The 20,684-nt window shown below is 38.4% G+C and overlaps 2 protein-coding genes across 3 annotated transcripts in view; one reads left to right on the forward strand and one right to left on the reverse strand.

Annotated features, from left to right (window-relative positions):
- Positions 1 to 234: 234 nt before the first annotated feature.
- On the reverse strand, positions 235 to 7,546 carry pjvk (pejvakin). 2 transcript variants are annotated; one of them, XM_047355816.1, is made up of 6 exons: positions 7,271 to 7,546; positions 4,063 to 4,258; positions 3,806 to 3,947; positions 3,488 to 3,605; positions 1,214 to 1,260; positions 235 to 1,106 (listed from the first exon to the last, which is right to left on the reverse strand). In XM_047355816.1, exons 1-6 carry the CDS (start codon positions 7,479 to 7,481, stop codon positions 741 to 743), a joined length of 1,080 nt encoding a protein of 359 aa, XP_047211772.1. In that variant the 5' UTR covers positions 7,482 to 7,546; the 3' UTR covers positions 235 to 740. The 2 variants fall into 2 exon arrangements, with proteins under 2 accessions (XP_047211772.1, XP_047211771.1); XM_047355815.1 differs by having other exon boundaries at positions 235 to 1,042; positions 1,117 to 1,260.
- Positions 7,547 to 11,374: 3,828 nt separating this feature from the next.
- Positions 11,375 to 20,684, forward strand: part of col5a2b (collagen, type V, alpha 2b) — a 31,443-nt gene continuing 22,133 nt past the window's right edge. The window contains exon 1 of the mRNA XM_047355800.1: positions 11,375 to 11,635. Coding sequence (XP_047211756.1) covers positions 11,542 to 11,635 — 94 coding nt within the window. The 5' untranslated portion in view covers positions 11,375 to 11,541. The remainder of the gene's footprint in view (positions 11,636 to 20,684) is intronic.

Raw genomic sequence — 20,684 nt, forward strand, 5'->3', positions numbered from 1 at the left:
GCTGCAAAATACTTGAGACCGATGAGGACATTAAAGTTTCAACAGGACAAAGACAAAACCCTTAAATAAAATGAAATGTGTCAGTATTCAGCTGTTTGAACCGTATTAAACAAGCGCCACCATGTGTTTAAATAGTGTCACACAATGTGAGTGTTGAAAACTTTAAAAACACGATAAAAAAATAATTCACTGAGACATAAGATAAATATTATATCAAAAAGATATGCTATAGTATGTTATTCTATAGTCATCTTTTTACTCCATGTTCACATTCATAGAACAATCACATCAGTAAACAATAAATTTTCAGAGATAAAACACATTTGTTATAGTCTTTTGTGGTTTACATCAGGAACAACATCCAAACCTTCAATTTGAATTACACCTGAGAAGACCAGAGACTCATTGCAATGATTTCAAAAGAACATACTTATAGAAACAGAGTTAAATCTAGGTGAGACAGAGTTAAAACAAAGACAACAGTGACACAGTTGAAACTGAGCACAACCAGTCTGTCATTGTTTCCTTGCTGGCCTTTACACAATCGCTGAATAATTCATCTGATGCGAGCTACAGTACACAGGCACCACATACATGGAAACAGGATGCTGCCAAAGCAAAAATGAAAATGATACACCAGCCAGGTGACAAGGGTATTATGTTCAGAGATAGTTGGTTGCTTCTGAGGCAATGGCAAGATGTGTCAAAGATGTTGGCCACAGTTCAAAGGTTTGCCCTTTTCACCTTAGGGTTTTGTGCCAAAGATCGAAACAGGGCACCACATGCAGTCGGACATACTTCTGGCCCCCAGTGGAGCATTCGAGACACCCGTAGACTGTTTCCCGCCGCTGGTTTCCCATACCGCACAGTGCGCAGGGACCCTTCGGGATGTTATGTTTTAGGAGATTCACCCGCGTGTGAGAGCTTTCCCTCAGGTAGGTTGTAGACACATCCGTCATACTGGCAGCCTTCTCGTAGTAGTCAGTCACCATGTCGTCCATGTAGGTGTCGGAGTGGGTGAGCTCTTCGAACGTTCGGTCATCTGAACAGGAGTTGGTAGGGAGCAAAAAATGGGAAGTGTTGCAAAACTTCATGTGGGTAAGAGTGTGATTGTACCTGCTCGGAAGGGGTTTCCATAGATTATCCCAGACAGGAAGCGGCGCAGGCGTCCCATTGAGAAATGTCCAATAAAGCCGCCCAACTGCTCCCTGATCTGCTCCCTCTCAAACCCCCCTTGTGACTCTGGAGCAACACAAATATCTGAAAAGGAAGAAGATGGAGATTTTACTACCAGAACAAATTATATGTAATTAGCTTTTTGATTAAACTGTAAATAAGGTTTTCAAAACTTGCACTGATGCGATTCCAAAACAAACTGTGAGTTCCAGTTTGGACATAATGTAGTACATACACAGACAAGTGGTGGGGATATAAATTATTTAATTACCAAGTAGCTACCAGGTCTTAAACAGGCAGTAGCGACCATAAAGGGTTGCATAATCCATCAATCCAGCCGCTCTTCTCCATTTATTTGGGATTGAGTTGTGGTTCAAGAAGGAATGCCACATATCCATTTCCCTAAATACACTCTCCAGTTTACTATTAGGATTCACAAGACGTTCACAGGCCATAAGCAATATTTAGTCCCTCCAGCGGGTTTAGGGTCTGCCAGATGTTTACTTTTAAGCGGAACATGCATGGAAAACCTCCAGAGGGAGGAGCCCAGGAGAAATATGAACTTGATCAGATGCCCAAAACGGATTTCCTTCAATAGGGAAGAGAAGTAGCTCCACTCCAGCTTCCCCTGGATGACAGAGATGCTCACCCTGTCTCTAAACTGAGTCCAGCCGCCCTACAAAGAAAGGTATTTCCAACCACTTTTACCCAGGGTCTCGTTGATTCATATCTTATAGCCACTGTTGAGGGTTGGAATTAAAATGGACTAGTGAAACAGAACTTTTCTGTGCGACCCTTTCCTCACCAAGACAGAGCACAGTAGGACCACTTATTTCCAGAAAATATCCCAATCATTGAATAACTGCTCCATCCTTCCCTAACTCTTGAACAAGACACTAGATATAGACTGATCATCAAACCAGAGGAGGTAATTAAGGTGGTTAGATAATGATTAAGGTATATTGTTATAAGGCAGTTACCAGAGCATCTGTTGGTCAGTAGAAATTATGAATCAAGGTCACCAGATTAAGAATACTTGAAAGAGTTGGCCGTGTGTTCCATTGCATGTTAACTGATATTTAGTGCACACAGATTACAAAGTGGTGTGATTTTAGACCCTTTGGGTCCTAAACTTGGCGATTAAATGTTTTCAGTGGTCAAGCTTTTGGACATATGAGGTAGAAAAATTGGCTGAAAAACAAACCCTGGATGGAACTGACTATGGTATATGCAAGGGTTTTGCCAATATGGGTTGTATTTAGTAAACCCAAGCTGGACCAATATAAGAAGATTATTGTGAGCCAGGCGCACTTACTTTCCTTGCAGCCTGAGCAAACTCCTTACCCAGTCAACACTTATGTATGGGGTCCATATAGGTAGGAAATAGGCAGGAAAACAGGCCAGAATAGATTTGGCATTGTTTACATTAGCGACCCGTGTTATTTGCCAACATAGGTGTGATGCAGGAAACATTTTATTAAACTAATGGGACACATATTGGTTCTAGATGTGCAAGTTACAAATACTGAGTTGAGACCCAGTTAAAACTTGCAGTGTGCCCAACTAATTTTGCTAATATGGGCTGTATTTAGTCAACCCTAGCCGGACCCTCCAACCTGAGCAAAATCCTTACCCAGCCAACATTTACATATTGGGTCCATAGGGGTTGGAAAAAGCTGAAAAATTCTCCAATTCTGAATGGGATTGTCCATGGGTAACATAATGGCCCCATGGTAACTGCCAATATAGGATTGAAGCAGGACAGCTCAAGTAAACCGTGGGACCCATATGGGTCCTAGATGTGTTTTGAAAGTTGAACTGGTTTTCTTGGTCCCCATTTGAGACCTAGCTAAGACCAAAAAGGGGCGCCGGACTTGTTTTGCTGACGTAGGTTGCATTTAGAACATGAAGTGGGACATACACACAAAGCTCATTGTGAGCCCAGACCTACTTAATAGCCATCGTTCTTGAGCAAAATCATTATGGGGTCCACAAGCATGTGTTAGTTGGTAAACCCTAAGGACTTTAATAGTCTGTTTGTGATAATATTTAAACATTTTATCTTACTGCTTAACTCCCACTCTGATGTACATGATCTAAAAGCCTTTAATTTAAGACATAAATGCATGGCATGAAGTTGCCAACCCAAGCAGCTTCAGATGTTAACTACAAATTATGACACATGCTTGGTTTTTCATGCTGAATGTAGATTTGACTTTCAAACTTGAAAGTGGTTAAATTCAAAGGTAGACTTTTAGTTTAATATGGTTTTCATGTTGCTGCAGAGAAATAATACAGGTGGTCCTCCTACCGAGCCGGCCATCTAGACGGACAAACAGCTCGCAGATACTGAAGGCGATGGTGGTGTGAGCTGGAATGACGATGGCTTTATCTCGACCTTTGGGATTTCTGCCGTCGTCGATCTGAAACTGTAGAAGAACAGAAAACTGATTGATCTCTAAAAAAATATATAAATATTTAGTGTGGTAAAAAGGAAGAGCATTTATTGTGTTTAGTTGAGAAAATAGTTTTCTAATAAAATCTGCTGAATTGAATCCAGGGATAAATAATATAAACATATAAGTCCAGTTAAGAGAAGTAAAAATTATTGCAGTGTGTCCTTTTTTACTCTCATGGTTGTCCCTCTCATGCCAGCATGTACAGTCAGAGAGCACTGACGTGTTGTCCGGATGCTCTCTACAACCACACAGAGGACGGTCCGTCCACTCTCCCTAGACTGACGGACCAGGCAGTGATCGAGGTCCACCTTCCTGAAAAGAAAACTACGAGTAAGGGGTGTTTCCCTGTCTTGTACTGTTGTCCCAGATGTGGGCCCCTTTATGAGTGCCAGCTATTAATAAATAGTTACACAGTTTTATAGTGTACCTGGAGTTAAGTTCACGGAGCAAAGTGGGAACCTCCAGCTCATGTTTGGTCACAATTCCGAAGGAGGCCTTGACAGCCACCGAGTCTGACCCACTGACGTTGAACCCCACATCATTGATAATGTGATTACCTAAACGGCCGTTGAGGGCTACATCAGATTTGTCCTCGTAGTTTAGGAGTTGATAAGAGGATACCCCTGGAAAAAAACACCTTACATTATTATTATGATATAAAATTTTGACTTTAAAGTTATATAGGTATGTCTAAATAATTTTGTCTAATAATGCATACTGAAGATTAGTACTCAGCAATTTTGGTTAATTCCACCATTGTGATATATTATGGAATGTTATATTTTATGTTTAATATAGAATAATTTTCAATGTGTAAATTCAACAATACAGTTTTAATGTAATTTTATATTTTTAAAACTTTATCTGGGCTTGAAAAATATGTATCTTATTAAATTCTGCGTGCTCGTTTTACATTTGATTTAATACTAGCAGACTTAAATATAAATGTGTTAAGTAAATGGTTCTGAAATATGTTATCTTTTTGAATGAAGCAGTTAGCCTAGCCGAGCTAAAGCCTGGATGCAGTCTACCTTTGTACAAAAAAACTGGAAATGGGAAAACTCTCAGGGTACTAAGGCTTAGTGCTCATAATCAAAAAATGGTAATATTGTAGTGCAACACAAATCAGCAACAACTGCATTTGCCTGAAAATCCACAGAAATAGCTATCTGTTATGTTTTAGTGCACTTCCGCATGATGTGTCGAATATGTGTTCCCCTAATTAAGGATTGTATATATCAAACAAAACACCAAAAGAAAAAAACCTAAAATTTAATCAAAACCACTAAAAGCTAAACTAAATAGCTACTAACTAAAGGGCTTAACATAGTCGGGTGTACATGACGTATGCACGGACTAGATGCGGACATCTGCCGGACATGTCGGCGCAAATCTCAGTTTTGACGACTACATACATGACCACAATAAACTGGTCGGCAGGAAAAAGTCTCCACAGTGAACTGTTTTATATGTGACACAAGCAGTGTCACTTCAACTCTCTGCACTGCACTAACAGGTGTATTCCCCCTCCTTCATTCATTGTGTGGTTTAATGGCCTTTATTCTTTTTGTTTTTCAAAAGCTACACGGCAAATTAGCTAAATTACTCAAACGTCTGCAGACATGAAGTGCTTCAAGAAACTGGTACGGGGTCGGTCATATCACTTCACACCTGCCCCCCACACTCGACCCCCACCAGTTTGCCTACAGGGCCAACCGGTCTACAGAGGATGCCATCGCCACTGCTCTGCACACCACGCTGACCCACGTGGAGCAGCGAGGGAGCTACGCGAGGCTGCTCTTCCTGGACTTCAGCTCGGCGTTCAACACCATCATCCCGAGCCGGCTGATGAGCAAACTGGGACACCTGGGTCTCACCAACAGCACCTGTAGTTGGATTATGGACTTTCTGACAGACCGCTCCCAGAGGGTGAGAGTAGGACACCTCCTGTCCTCTCCATTGAGGACCAGCACGGGCTCTCCACAGGGCTGTGTGCTGAGCCCCCTGCTCTACACCCTCTACACCCACGACTGCACCCCCACCCACCCGAGCAACACCATCATCAAGTTCGCGGACGACACCACGGTGGTGGGGTTCATCTCAGGAGGGGATGAGACGGCTTACAGGGCGGAGGTGGAGCATCTGTCAGCATGGTGCATTGACAATAACCTGACTCTGAACACCTCCAAGTCAAAGGAGCTCATCGTTGACTTTCGGAGGTGTAAACAGGACACACAGCCCATCACCATCAACGAGGACAGGGTGGAGATGGTGCCGGACTTCAGGTTCCTGGGCACCCACATCAGCGAGGATCTGACGTGGACTACTAACTCTACGGCGATCCTGAAGGAGGACTCTCAGAAAGAACAACCTGTGACCAGAGCTGCTGCTGTCCTTCTACCGCTGCTCTGTAGAGTCAGTGCTGAGCTGCGGCATCTCGCTGTGGTTCTCCAGCTGCACTGCAGCAAAGAGGAAGCATCTCCAACGGGTCATCAACACCGCCCAGAGACTGACTGGCTGCCCTCTCCCCTCCCTGGAGGAGATTAACTCCACCCGCTGGACAAAAACAAAGACTGAAAAACAGCTATTTTCCTAGAGCTGTTGTTGCCCTGAACACCTCATGTACACTGTAACAACTGTTACTACCAATAACGACATAAACAGTAAATACATTCCGTGCAAATTCTTCAACACTAAGTGCAATATGCTACCTCATGTGCAACACTGAAACAACCTGTAAATATTCGTGTATATATATATATTTTCCACCTGCACAGTCCTTTTTTTTTATAACTTTTTATAACTTTATAACTTTTTTAACTTTTTAATATTTATTTTCTTTAATTTGCACTACTTGTTGCACCCATGTGGAGCAATGACAAATAAAGAATTCTGATTCTGATTCAGTGTGCGGAGTCCTCATTGCTCACAGTACCTCCAACTATGTTCTGCCCTTAAAGATTGCATATATCTTGTAGCTTGGAATGCTAACAACAAAGCAAAATATCAAAAAACAGAAACATTCAAATTGGTATAAAGCTCACTAACAAAAGTAGCCTCTAAAATATTTGTAGCTGAAAAAGCTCAGAAGGCTAACTGGTTAATGAAACACACACAAAAAATGATTTTTCTTTCTTAGGAAGCTCATTAAAGCATGCAGGTCCAACATATTTAATAGAAAAACAAGTTGGCTCAAGATAGTAATAGGAGAAAAGTCCAAACAAAAGGATACAAACCACCTACAGAAGTATTTTAAGACTTTTTGCTTAAAAGGCTAACTTATGTGGCAGTGGAGAGTTTATTTTTTCATGAACATCAAATACGTCTGGTGCAAAAAATAACCAAATAACCAATTCTTTTGTTTACAATGTTCAGTTAAAATAATACTTCATTAAGGCAACATGAAGACCAGATATGAAGAAGATAGTTCTTGACTTTCTCTCCATAGAGGTGTCTATTTGTGATTGCATTCTAGTGACTAAAATATAGAGGTTTTTAGGTACCCCTTCCTTTAAAGCACATAGAGAATGTAGGTTTGTTTCCTAACCTGCTCTTTATGATGAAAGATAAGGGGACACATCGAATGTATCCATAGGAAACACAATATACAATTTAGGATTAAGGCAACACTTTACCTGCTGTGATCTCTTTTTCTCCAACAAGGATGTCTTTCAGTGAGAAAGGAGTCGAGGCATACTTGTTCTTCTTCCAGAAATGCCTCTTCCTCTTCCTGGTGACCAGGCTGAGGGGCTGGTAGCGGTCAGCCTCGCTCAGGCTTGGAACCGGGATCAGTCTCCCCGTGTCCCCAACCTGTTTCACAAAGTTTTTAGCGGCTGCAGGAAACATTTTAAACAATCCAAAAGTATTAAAAAAGAAACAATAATGATGGCACTGCTTGGCCTGATTAGTTGGTCCTGTTTACTCAACAGTACTCTCTGATAAGGGTTGCTAATCCAGTGTGTTCTTTCAGACTCGTGAAATTATCATTAATGCATGTGATGTGTAAGATAATATGAGGCAAGGTGCATGTTACTCTGATAGATGCCTGAAGCTCTGCAGCAGCAGAAAACTCTTCAGGTTTTTATCTGTTTTTTTGTTTTTTTATGTAGACTCCTATTAGTCACCATTTCAGCAAATATGCTTTTAGTAAGGACCTAATAAGAAACAGCAGTGACATATTCAACTTTGACCCAAACTATATGCTTTGACTCAAACTGAGGGTTCTTGAACAATTTTCATGTAAAAATTGTAGAAACTTTTCCAGGATAAACACTCAACAGGCCTTTTTGCCCATTCTGAAGTCTAAATACAGAAAAAAATCTTTATGAATTGAATGCAGGCTTTAAATATGGCACCTGCAAAAATCAAAGACTTAAAGGAAGGACAAAGCTAGGAAAAACCCAAAAAGAGGAGAGAGGGAGGACTTGAGAAATGATGGAAGTACAGAAGAACGTAGGATAAGAGGAATGACAGAAGGAAGGAAAGAAGAAAGAATGGCAAGAAGTCAACAAAGGAGTGCTATAGGGGAGGTAAGAAGAAAAGAAGGACACAAAGAAGGAAGCAAGGAGAAAGGGTAGGCTGGAATTAAGGAAGGAAAGACAAAAAGAAAAGATGAAAGATGGAATGAAGTAGGATGGATACAAGGTAGGAAGGAAAAAAAGAAGTGCATTAGGAACAAAGGACACAACAAAGAAAAGAAAGACAGACAAAAAGGAAGAAATCAAGAAAGGAAGTGTACAAGGCAAGATAAAAGGAAGGAAACAAAGAAGGAAGGGTTAGGATGGAAAGGTTCAAGGAAAGATGTTTGAATGGAACAAAAGATACAAGGAAGGAAGGGGAATGGAGTGACACTGTTTTATTTCCATGCATTTTTTTTTCTATACTCATCCAGACCAGGAAAACACTTACACCAAATTTCATACTTTTCTTTTTTAGGAAACATGTATGAATCATGCAAATCTTTCTTTAGATTCCTTAAAATACAATTTTGCCCTCATGACACGGGTAGTGTCGATGGTTTAGTTTGGATAAAGTCCACCATTTCTAACTCTCAGTTAGTGGGTACTCTTTGCTCTTGTGGTTACGCTGCCATGTAGTCTAGGGGTCCAGAAATAACCCACAAAATGTTTGAAGTCTTCAAGTTGTCCTACCACACGAGCTCAGATCAGAATTAGCTATCTATATATACTAATTTTCTCTTTTCAGTTACAATCTTGTAATTTCTTAAAAAGTATAATTCATGGAGTAAAAAATAGCTCACTGTTTTAATCATCCCTGACTATTACTTTGTTGTTCTTAGTTTAAAAAGGTAGGTTTAGGTATGAATAATTCGACAAATGTTGACTTTAGCAAACATAAAATTATATTTTGATGATTATGTACAGTTATTGGATAAAGCTGTGAAATAACTGGGATCTCTGGAAGATATGGACAGGGAGACAGGCTATATCAAGGTTTGCCCTTATGAGCTCGACTTTGAAAGTTTACATTCTGTGTTTATTACAGATCTAAACGCCATGAATGTGCAAAAGTTGAGCTTTTGTCTGGCATAGTGACTGTCTTCCCATCCCTGTCCCCTGGTGGCTCTCCTGTTTCCATAATGAGAAATCATCCTGTTCTCAGAACACTTTACAGACTTCCTGACATGTCTTGTAAAGGAAACAAGCTACTTTTACCTCCCCTATTGAGATTGAGACAAATGTTACATTTAAAACAATTTCCCAACCCTATTGAAGCTAAAATTCCTCAGAAAGAGGACAATATAATTTAGTTGAAGAAATGGTGATGGACAAGTCCTTCTGTTTGTTTTGTTCCCTACCTCTGGGACATCACTGACAGCTTGGTTGATGTAACGACTTGGCAAAGCTTTGCCCTGGAAAACACATTAATGGATGCTGCAAACACACTGTAAACTATTCAAGCTGAAGTCAGTCTAAAACATTTGTCAAACAACAATCAACCACCCTTTATGTGTGATTAAACAGGCATAGGATAGCTTTTGATTTTTAGGGGAAGTTGTCATGGTAATAAACCTATACCCAAATGTGCAGATGATCAGAAAACAATTCCTTGTGTTTATGAATTGGGATAAGAAATCGGAGTGTTCGGGGGAAGTATGGCGTTTCTCCTGCTACTCTATAAAGGAACCTAAATGGGTTGGTAGGTGGGGAGGAAATTGAAGTGCCTGGAGAAATTCTTAACTTTCTCTCAGTACTCTTGATGTGAACAAAATCAGGATAAATGATGGAAGGAAACCAGAGAAAGAGAATGTGGGGTTTATCAGGGTACTCCGAGCAGGAACAGAAACTGGGAAGAAGGTGGAAGATAAATCGGAGTTCTTGGAGAAAATATCTGATTTCTCCAGGTACTCCAGATATGAGTGGAAACCGGAAGGAAGGCAGAGTAAAAACTAGAGTATCTGGAGAAATTTTGGGCTTTCTCCCAGTGCTGTGGATGGGAATTGAAATTAGTATGAAAGCAGGAAATAAACTTGAGAAAGTGTGGCGTTATTCAGGGTAGTCCAGATAAGAATGGAAATTGGAAGGAAGGCAAGATGGAAATGACAGTACCCAGATAGATTGTGGACTTTGTCCAGGTACTTATTTTGAACCTGGGATGAACGGAGGAAATTACTGGCTTTCACTAGGTACTTTAAATGGAAAGTGAAACTGGAGGGAGGGTGGAGTGGAAAGCTGAGTCCCTGAAAAAATTTTAATCTTTCTTCAAGTACTCAAGACAAGAATGGAGACCCAAAAGAAAACAGGAAAGAAATAGGAGTACCAGGAGAAATTTTGACCTTTTTCGAAGGTACTCTGAACAGGAATGGAAACCAAAAGGAATGCAGGAAGGAAGCCGGAGTACCCAGAGAAACAAAGTGTTACCAAAGAATTTGAAGTACATTCTCAGTCCACATTATTCCCGAATAAAAACAACAGGAAGGTTGAAAGTAAAACAGAGTGACTGGAGATATTGTGGATTTTCTTAAGGACTGAAACAGAACCTGGGAGGAAAACAAGGAGAAAATGGAGTACTTGGTGAAAATCTGGGTTTTCCACAGGTACTCCTGACAGAAACAGAAATTGGAGTACCTATAGAACATTGTGGGCTCATGTGTTTCCAGAGAACGTGCAGGCCCTCCATGGGAATCCCAATTAACCCCAGCAAAGAGAATATACCAGCTACAAACCAGCACAAAATGGCAAACTTAGACTTGAATCACAGTCCTCCTTGTTGTGATCAAGCATTACTGACATGGCAAAAAGCCTAGTTATCTGGTAATGTCAATAAGAATATTTATCCTCTAAATGCTCGCCTCTGTTTGAATCAAGGCCGCTGTAAACAACTAAAACATCCATTCAAGCAGTGAAATTAAAAAAGCTGAAATATGCAAAAATACAAGATGTCAAAAAATGACATAGCATTTTCGTCCAGATTTAGGCATATCTCAAAGACGGCTTCCACGTGTAAAAGCAACAATATCCTTTTAAAAGTCCTCGAATCCAGCTTTGAAGTATTTTCTTTCTTAAAGGCACCCTTCATCCCTTCTTATCTCAATCAGTACAGATTTCATGCAACCTTTAATCAGTGCCACCTTTCAAGGAATTTGCAGGAGCCTGAAGAGGAGGTTGGCCTTGAACTAAAAGCAGAAATCATGAGAGAGCAGACGAGTGGGAGGGTTGAAGGTTGAGAGAGAGAGTGGCAGGGAGGTCTTGGTGTGGTGGGCTGAAGTGGGAGCTTGTTTCAGTTTGCTGTAATCACTCATCCAGGAGCCTGTTGCACTCAGGGACATTTGGATTTCCTTTTTTTTTTAGTCTGGATGTTGTAGCTTGGTGTTGGGCGTTCCCGGACTTCCTTGTCTGCTTTGCAGCAACTGTTTTTGAGGACGCTGCATGTCTGATATGCAGACATGGGCACCTCAATTTGCTCTAGGATTACCATATGCTTGGCCCTCACCTTGGCTCAAGTGATTGCTGTGACCTGCCAAGAAGACACAAAGAATGGTGAGTGATAGCTGCCCAAATAGATATGGTAACAGCTAATATTTCAGTCATGGAAAGTTTGACTTATTTGTGGACCTTTGTTCTAAAATGAATATTTATGTTTATGTTTAGTCAATTGTTTTTTCCCCTATGATTGCGTTGTGGATATTTAGTGAAATTTGATGTCAACATGATGGGTTTTTGTCTTTAAAAATATGTTCTCCATTTTTTTCTTACAAAATGCACATTAGTTTGAAATGAAATGGTTCTAAAATGTTTTTCTGCCTTCAGACACATGGAAAGCACCACATGTTTTCACCAGCATGGCTTAACTTATCTTAAATAGTGAGAATTTTTGAATTCATAATACATCTTAAAGCCACTGTGTGATAATTTGTTTATATTATGAAATAAATTTTAAATAGAAAGTAAATTTTTTGGTGATTTCACACTGAAGTGTTATAGATGCTTTTTTGAGTAGAAAGTACTATAAAATTTCTAATTCCAGGCGACTGTCATTCTCTAACCCCAAACTGTGCTGGGTCTAAAAACAACAATTTCCCTCTTAATGCTCCAGCTAACTCTAAAAAGTGGAGGATTGACTGGTCTATTTCAGGTCGAGGCTGAATGAAGGGGTTGGAGAGGCCAAAGTTATAATGATGTGGCCTTGTGGATGGAATGGACAAAAGCAGGCCACTAATTTTGGTCAAACTCTGGGCCAGAGGCAGACAAGACACACCCAACATGAGAAGATACTGGATATGAAATATGCTTCCCCTGCTTTTCTCCAACTTCACCTCCAATGAAGAGTTGATGCTGCGAGGGAAAAAGTAAAAACCCCATTTATGAAGCTGTGCACCAGATGTTTTGTAGGTTAGAATCTTGCGTAGTAGAGCATAATCATTGCATAGCACTTAATGTCACTGGGTCAATAACATCAACAAATTATTCACTATATGAAATGGAAGTGTTGTAAACGTTTACAAATCTCACACCATAAAAGTGTTTAACTATGATTTGGGTTGCATTCACTATTAGAGTTTATATTTTAGACACTGTTTTTTCTCATTCTTTATAGAAATGTTTAGTACCTCAAAACAAATGGATTTCCTCGAAACAAATGGATTTAAGGATTGTTTGATTGATAAACTAGGTACATTTTTCCTGTTGATTTTCTCACCTACTCATCACTGATTTAAAACAAAATGTTTAGCTTTGCTTACAGACTTAGCATAGAAGAAGCTCCACATAAAGAACAAATTAAAATTTCACAAATTAACTAATATAACAGCATGATATTTCATATACATTTAAAGCTATGTATCTTAATTTTTAGCTGACAGAAACCAGAATATTCTATTAAGAAAAGCTAATTAGCTAACATTAGCTAGTTTACACCACTTTACACCTTTTTGTTGACTTTAGCTGTAAACTAATGTAGTTCTTGTATTAGGCTACTCGACATCTCAAGTGTCTTATTCTTCAATCTAAACATATTTCTAGCTTAAAGAGAGTGGAATTACGTTTTTTTGGGGGAAGCTAACTAGCTACTAGTGCTTTTTCAGTTGACCTGGGGCTTTCCTCTTTGTTCTAGTTCTCTGAGTTTAGCTTCAAGGTTATAGAAAGGGTTACAAAGCGAAGTCTTTTGGGACTTCAAGATCCATAGTGTAGTATCAAGAAACAAAATTCCCCATAACCTTCCAAGGAATATCCAGTGTACCAAAATGACTCCAAAAACACTTGCAAAATTCGAGAGAACAACATTGTTAGTCTCACTTATTTCAGTTAAGTTAAGGTTTAGCATTAGCATTCAACAGTAAGAAAGATACTGTATGACTCCATAGTAGTTCCAAGGCCAAAAACGAACACAGTCTTGTCCTACATTTTCTAAAAGCAAATATCCTGATGATCACTAAGACATTTGGGAAAATATTCTGTGACCTAAACAAGTTGCTAGAAATAATGGAACTATGAATCCTGCTGTATACCATAAAATCCTGAAAGAGAATGTGCTACCAATTGTTTATAATTTTAAACTGAATTGGGTTATGCAACAGGATGATGAACTGAAATACAGGAACAAGTTCACCTCTGAATGGCTATGAAAAATACCCAAATCAGTGTTTTGGTGTGGCCTAGTCAAAGTCCGGAATTCAATCTGATTGAGATGTCATGGCATGACCTTAAACGCAATGTTTATGCCGAAAAACCCTCTGTTGTGGGTGATTTTATTTTAAATCTGCAAAGGAGAGTGGGCCAAAATTCCTCCACAGCGATGTAGAAGACTCTTTACTAACAATCTTAAAAGATTGATGGTAATTGTTGCTGCCAAGGGTGGCACATGCAGTTAATAGGTTTATGTTAAGAGTGCTAGTTTTGGTAATTTATGTTTATTCATTATCATTAAGTTCTTACTTACAATAGCTTTTTTATACATTGCTTTGATTTTTTGCTTTCAGAAGACACAATGTCAAAAATCTGAAAAGAATATATACATCTATTAGAGAAGCCTTTTTTGCACAATGGACCGGTTTAATGTCATACAATATTTTAATGGACTGGCAAGGTGTGAAAAATACAACAAATACAACAAAATACATACATTAAATAAAATTATATGACTGCCATAAAAATTGTGTTATTTTCTAAATATAATAATAAACGAGAATCCACTGTGCACCCGTATGCAACTTTATTAGAAGCGTCCTCGTAACATCGCACCAGCATAACCTGTGTAACATCCTCTCTCCACCAACACTCTCTCTGCCTTCAAAATAAGATACACCACAAAAACAAATATAAAGAGCATGAAAAATAAAACTCACCATAACGCTGAATCAGTGGGAGACCAGAGCTTGTTTCTCTGCAACGAGATGGTCCCATTTAGGGGTAATGGGATACAGAGTGTTGTATCACAAGTGTGTTGCTTATGTCCAGTCAACTCCGTAATTTTGTTTGCTGTCACTGCAAAAACCCTGCTTCACACACATAGAATGTCAGAAATGGCAACAGAGTTTTCATTGATGTTGTGGTGATGTCAGGGTTTTTTGCCCTAACTTTAATCTAGAAAAGCAGAAGAGTTGTTGTCTCAAACATACTTTTACGGCCCCTGTCATTTGTGATCTCCAGCAGTTGATCTTCTTGCATGTTGCATGTTGACAAATTGGTCGTGGATCCATTCTTTGGCAGTTCCTGGGTCTTTTGTATTTGGAAAGTAGTGTCGAAATCTTTAAAAACCAAAGACAGGTGATTGTGCACCAGCTGGGATGATGAAGTCATAGATTCAGTCTCTTCCAAAATCCCCGCTAATGTTTGAAACATGTCAGATATACCACTGTTCACGCACTCCCCACAAATCCTTTCTTTTCTTGGAAGTCGTAGGCTCTTCTTTTTTCTCCTTATTGGGCCTTTCCAAAAACATTTGTTCTGTACCCATTTTGCTAGCTTGTGGGTTTAAGTTTATCACGTGACCGAGACATGCATCATGACATGTGTCATGGGTGAGTCATTGACGGATGTAACAGAGATAATCCATAAATTTTTCAAAATGAAACATCGTTCATACTCAGATAATAAATAAAAAGGGAAATAGTGTACGTTATATATTCTGTCTGTGCAACTCGGAACCAATTAATCCACGGACTGGTACCGGTCTGCGGCCCTTGGGTTGTTGACCCCTCTTTTAAAAGACGTGAAAGGCTTCAAAAGTTATTATTTTACTCCATTATGACAAACAAGGGAGTAAAATAAATATGCTGACATGATTTAATCTTTAAATATAAAACTACTACCATAAGCCGTTTGCATGCTTGTTCACTGTTGTTAACCTAAGAGTAATAGGGGCAGATAGTTGTACTGACGTGTAAAAAAACCCATAAACCTTGGACATGGTCATGAACTCCTGCTTTAAAGTGAAGCTGTAATTTTGTGCAAATAGAACAAGGCTTACTAAGAAAGATAGAAAGTTTTTGAAATAACTTTGCAGAAAAATTTGCATATCTTAGGCCCAGCTTTGTCTACAGATGTTAGTGACTTATAAAAAAATGTCTGCTGCAAAAATACATTCTGCATAAACCTGTGGGTCTTTCAAATTTCCTTTGGTCTTAAACAGGTTTCAAAGCAGGAGGTTCCTTCGGGTGTGGCATCTCCTTGCTCTCCCAAATAAAGTCAAACCACAAGTTCTACCCAAACCCAACATATAATACAGTCTCTGTGGTTTCAACTAAAATAACTGCAGCTGCTGAAAACCATCGTCTGTCTTGGGGAGCGGCTCCACCACATAATTAGTGCTTAGCGACGTCACAAAAATGAATGGATTTAAATGCACTCATAAAGCCCACATCATCAACAGGTGGAAAGATTAATGTTTTGCCCTTCTCATTTTTATGTGCCATATTTTCATAATCTTTAATTAAATTTAATGAGGCTATGTAAAGTTTGGAGCTCTTTTTATCTTTTAAGCACAATAATAGTCCAAGTAGTTCTAGGAGGTGGTTAGAAGAGCTTTACTTCATGTTTCCATTTGTTCTTGCTGAAGGAAACATAAATGTAGGTTTTATGTCTCATCTTTTTCATTAGCTGTTTAGTGTTTGAGAAGAACCAAAACTACTCAGAAATGAACAGTCTTACAGTTTCACACATGTAAATCAAAATGCTGTTTTATTTTTGTCCTGCACAGAGCATAAATCAGAGTACAGTATTTTAGTGGCAAGTGTGAGAGTTGTGTTTGTTGTGCTGAGCTGACTCAGTTATGATAATGTTGAAATACATGCTAGATTTTTAGTCTAGGAGCGTAGTGTGTGTTGAAATACATGCTAGATTTTTAGTCTAGGAGCGTAGTGTGTGTTCTTTTTAAAATTAAATTTTAAAGTGTAGTTTTTATTGCAATTTCTTTCAAGGATTTGTCATTTCTTACTTGAAGCAAATGCTTTCTAACTTCCAGCCTTACACAAATCCTGTTTGATCCATAACCGGGTGAAGCGGGTTTTCTAAATCTAACTTTGATAAATCCTTTTTAAAATGTATTCTTGTTTAATGGATTATTACTGAAAGAAATGCAAAATGCTAACAATTACCAAACATTTTGCCATGCGGTCCAAAAATGTTAAGTTGAAAGCATAAAAAATAGATTTTTTTTGTGCAAAAATAATATTATGATTTGTTTTTCATTATTACCTGTTCAACAGTAAACTAAACTTGCTATAATTTAATACACCAAAGTAGTCTGTTTTTATTACAAAATTGATTTGTAAATCATTCCAAATCCAAAATATAAAAGGACCCCACAAGTTTATTCAAAGAAGAGTATCCATTTTCCTTACCTTTTGGGGTGATGCGTTTTCTGCTATAGTCTAGAAAATGTTTTGTCTATAGTTGGCCTGCATGAACTGGATATGCTTGTTTTTCTTGCTGAATTTTATCAAATTTGCCGTATGGGTCCGATTGTCTGGGATCCAGTTAACTATGACATGAAAATAAAGCAAAATGTTTTGTAAATGAAAGATGGGTACTTTATGTTGTAGCTAACATTTTTCATTTTAAGAAGATTTTAATTTATCAATGAAAACCTCACCCTAACATATTTTAAAAAGTTTTTATCTGCATCAACCACCTGAGTTGAACCAGGTATGGGGCCACACAAATTCAGGGACCCTAAGGCTGCAAATGGCCCCTGGCCTGCACTGGACACCTCTGGGTTAACCGTTTTATGGAAAGTGCTAACAATATGTGATACCAACTCTGTATTCCAGCTACAAAATTTAACAGGAAGTGGAAATGCTTACAGTAAGCTACATTCTAAAAGTAATCTGTTGGCATAAATTTTATGTTAAATGCTAACAAAACATTATACTGAATCTTTATTTCAGCTGTTTGGTTGGAAATTAACATGCTAATAGTTAACATGCTACATGTAAACCATTAGCATGTATTCAAGTTAAAAGCCAAGTTGTGATACAGATTAGGCCTACTCGTGAAGAGATGATGACACCCTTGACTTAATAATAGAAGTATAATGGCTAAAAGTTACCTACATGCTAACTGTTAGCGTATGTTTAATGGTAAATGTCAAGTTGATAGATTTCTTAAATAAAGAGATAATGGCACAGTAAGGAATTATCACAACATAAAAAGCAACAGAATGCTAACAAGATTGGATGGCATGAGTGGAAGTGTGAATGGTAATGGCTAAGTCCATGCTAATGACTAAGTATATGTTTTATGCTAAATGTCAAATGGTGATAGAGATTGCTCTTGAAGGGATAATTGCACGCTTGCCTCCAGACAGATTTATAGACAACTTTACAGCCACAGTCTAGTCAAATTAGATTAAAGGGCTGTAGGTGAGCAGCAACTTGCCTCAAAGTATGTCAAAAAAGACGATATTTTAATTTATGTCTTCTTTTTATGCATTCTTTTTTAATTACAGTAAGCAAAAGTGTCTTATTTCGAAAGTTACAGAAATGTATACTATACTGCAAAAGTATTCACACCATTTAAACATTTACAAATTCTGTCATGTTAACTTATGTATTTTAATGGGATTTAATGCAATAGAATACAAAGTGGACCAACTCTACAGTGACACATGGTGGTGGCAGCATCATACTGTGAGGATGGTTTTCTTTAGCAGGAACTGTGATTCTTCACCATCAGTTTCTTTTCAAAAGAAGAATGGGTAAAACATGGAGAAATGCCCCCAATGGTGGGAAAGATGGTTCTACAAAGTATTGACTCAGGCAGGCTAAATACAATTACTCAGCACACAAATTGTACAAACTTATGATGACATCCATCGACCATGTATCATTTTCCTTCCACCTCACAATTATGAATTAGTTTATGTTAGTTTATAACATGCGATCCTAATGAAATACAGCAATGTTTGTAGATCTAACGTGACAAAATGTAAATTAGTTAAAGGGGCAGAATTTTTTTTGCAAGTGTAAAGCAATAAGGTCTTGAAACATGAACATTTCACATTTACCTGATAAGGAATTCTATCCATGAACTGGAAAACTGTTGATTTCGGGATTATGCAGTTTAGTTTATATTGGTGTAGGTTATGAATACATTGATTAAGGTGATGCTACTACTGTTTGTGATGGGTAATACTGTTAATAAATACAAACTGTGTCACGTTTTTCCATTTTTTCCCACAATTTTATACAGGCAACACATCAAAAGACATGTATGAGATTTCCAGGTATATTTCCATATACAGCAGGTGCTTGCAGTTGTTCCTAAAAGACAGTTGATGCAACCTAGTGGCCAAACAGAAAAACTGCAGTCACTTTCCTTTTTCTTCATGTTTGCTCAAAATCTAAACCCAAAGCCAGAAATTAGGTTGTTACACACTATAAATATGTACAATTGTTTGATTTAATTCATACATTTGAATACCCAGCAAGCAATACTACGCATAAATACTGCTTTGTAAGTTTGACAGTTTTCAATACATGATCATCATTGCTGGCCTCAGACCTCCACAGAAGATCTGCTGCTGTGCTTGACTCAGACAGCAGTAAGGAAAATGGAATAGTCTACTCCAACAATGAGACATGGAAGCCAGAGCTGTGTCGAACCTGTGTGTGTGACAGTGGGCTTGTCGTGTGTGAGGACGAGGTGTGTGAGAAGCTCAGAGACTGCCTGATGGTGGTGTTTCCAAATGGCGAGTGTTGCCCCCTGTGCTCGACTACTTGCACACACAACATACTCTGGAGCAGGTAAATTAAACTGACTGACACTGTACCTTCATCATGGGGATTTAACAGCACCTTCGGGTCCCTTTCAGTTATTACCATGCATCATTATGAGGCTTCCAGTACAGTTTGGAGGTGGTCAATGTGGAGCTATAAATATGTAAAATGCAAAAACAAAAAAAAAACATTTATTGCCGTTTAATCCGTTTAATCCACTGACACTTGCGCAACTTGACAACATGTTTATATGACAATAATATTAATTCTAGAATTATTATCATTGTAAAGTTTATAAAATTAAAATTACCGTTAGATTGTCTTTATCATGCTCTAAAAAATAAACACCTGAGAGTCAGATTTGATAACAGTTAGGGTTTTAATTAGTATACATTTCATAGAGAAAGGAGCTCCTGCTCAATTCTAACTTTCAATCAGAAAATACTGTGTATTTTATTAATTATCTTGCTGAGAATTAATAGAATTTATAAATAGTTAATATTTATTGGCGTTTACTTGCTTTAGAATTGATTTAGTAGTATAAATCCATTGTATAAATTTAAGGAAACCTTTTAAACGAAATTGTTTAAAACCTAGTGGGAAGACTGTAAATTCATTGGTAGAATAAATAGATTTATTAATAAACTAAGGCTGAACTGATATCGACAACCAGTGGGATTTGCTGACTTATAGTCACTAAATCCTCCCTGTGCATTAATAAAATTGATTCATGTAACAGTTTTAAATCTTTTTTATTAATTAAAAGAATTTGAAATACTAATATTATACCTTCAGAATTGTCCAAATTACTTTATGTGATGTATTGAATTAGATAGACTTATCTAACTAATTGGACTATCTGAACTGGCTAGATTTGGGAAACCTGAAAGGTGGGGTGAACAGCGAGGTGAGAAGGTAGTTTCAGATGGACAGAGGTAGGACTGATGATGGATTTGATTTTGAATGGGCTGAGGAATCTGGGTGCCAGTTTTCTGGAGTAAGCCTTCAGAGGAAAGTTCTTAGAAGACAACCCAACCTCCTATCCAGGTGAATAAATGGGAGCTGGGATTCTCCTCTTGTCAATGTACTTCTTATTTTGGTGGGATGAATGTTGGAGGGCTGTTTTGGTTTGATTCCAGAATTGACGACGACAGAGTAGATGGTTACGGACGAAAGGCAGGACGGACTCTGGAACAGATGAGCGTAAGAGTAATGGTTAATAACCTATGGAGAATTCAAACAGAGACAGATCAAATGCTGCAGACATGAGAATCATGAGTATTCTCAGTCCAAATGAGATGATGACTCCAGGAAGTGGGATTATTAGCGCAGAGACATGTCCTGGTTAAAACATTCACACTGACCGTTTGTGG

The sequence above is a fragment of the Girardinichthys multiradiatus genome, chromosome 24 (assembly GCF_021462225.1).
Source record: "Girardinichthys multiradiatus isolate DD_20200921_A chromosome 24, DD_fGirMul_XY1, whole genome shotgun sequence".
Taxonomy (NCBI): Eukaryota; Metazoa; Chordata; class Actinopteri; order Cyprinodontiformes; family Goodeidae; genus Girardinichthys; species Girardinichthys multiradiatus.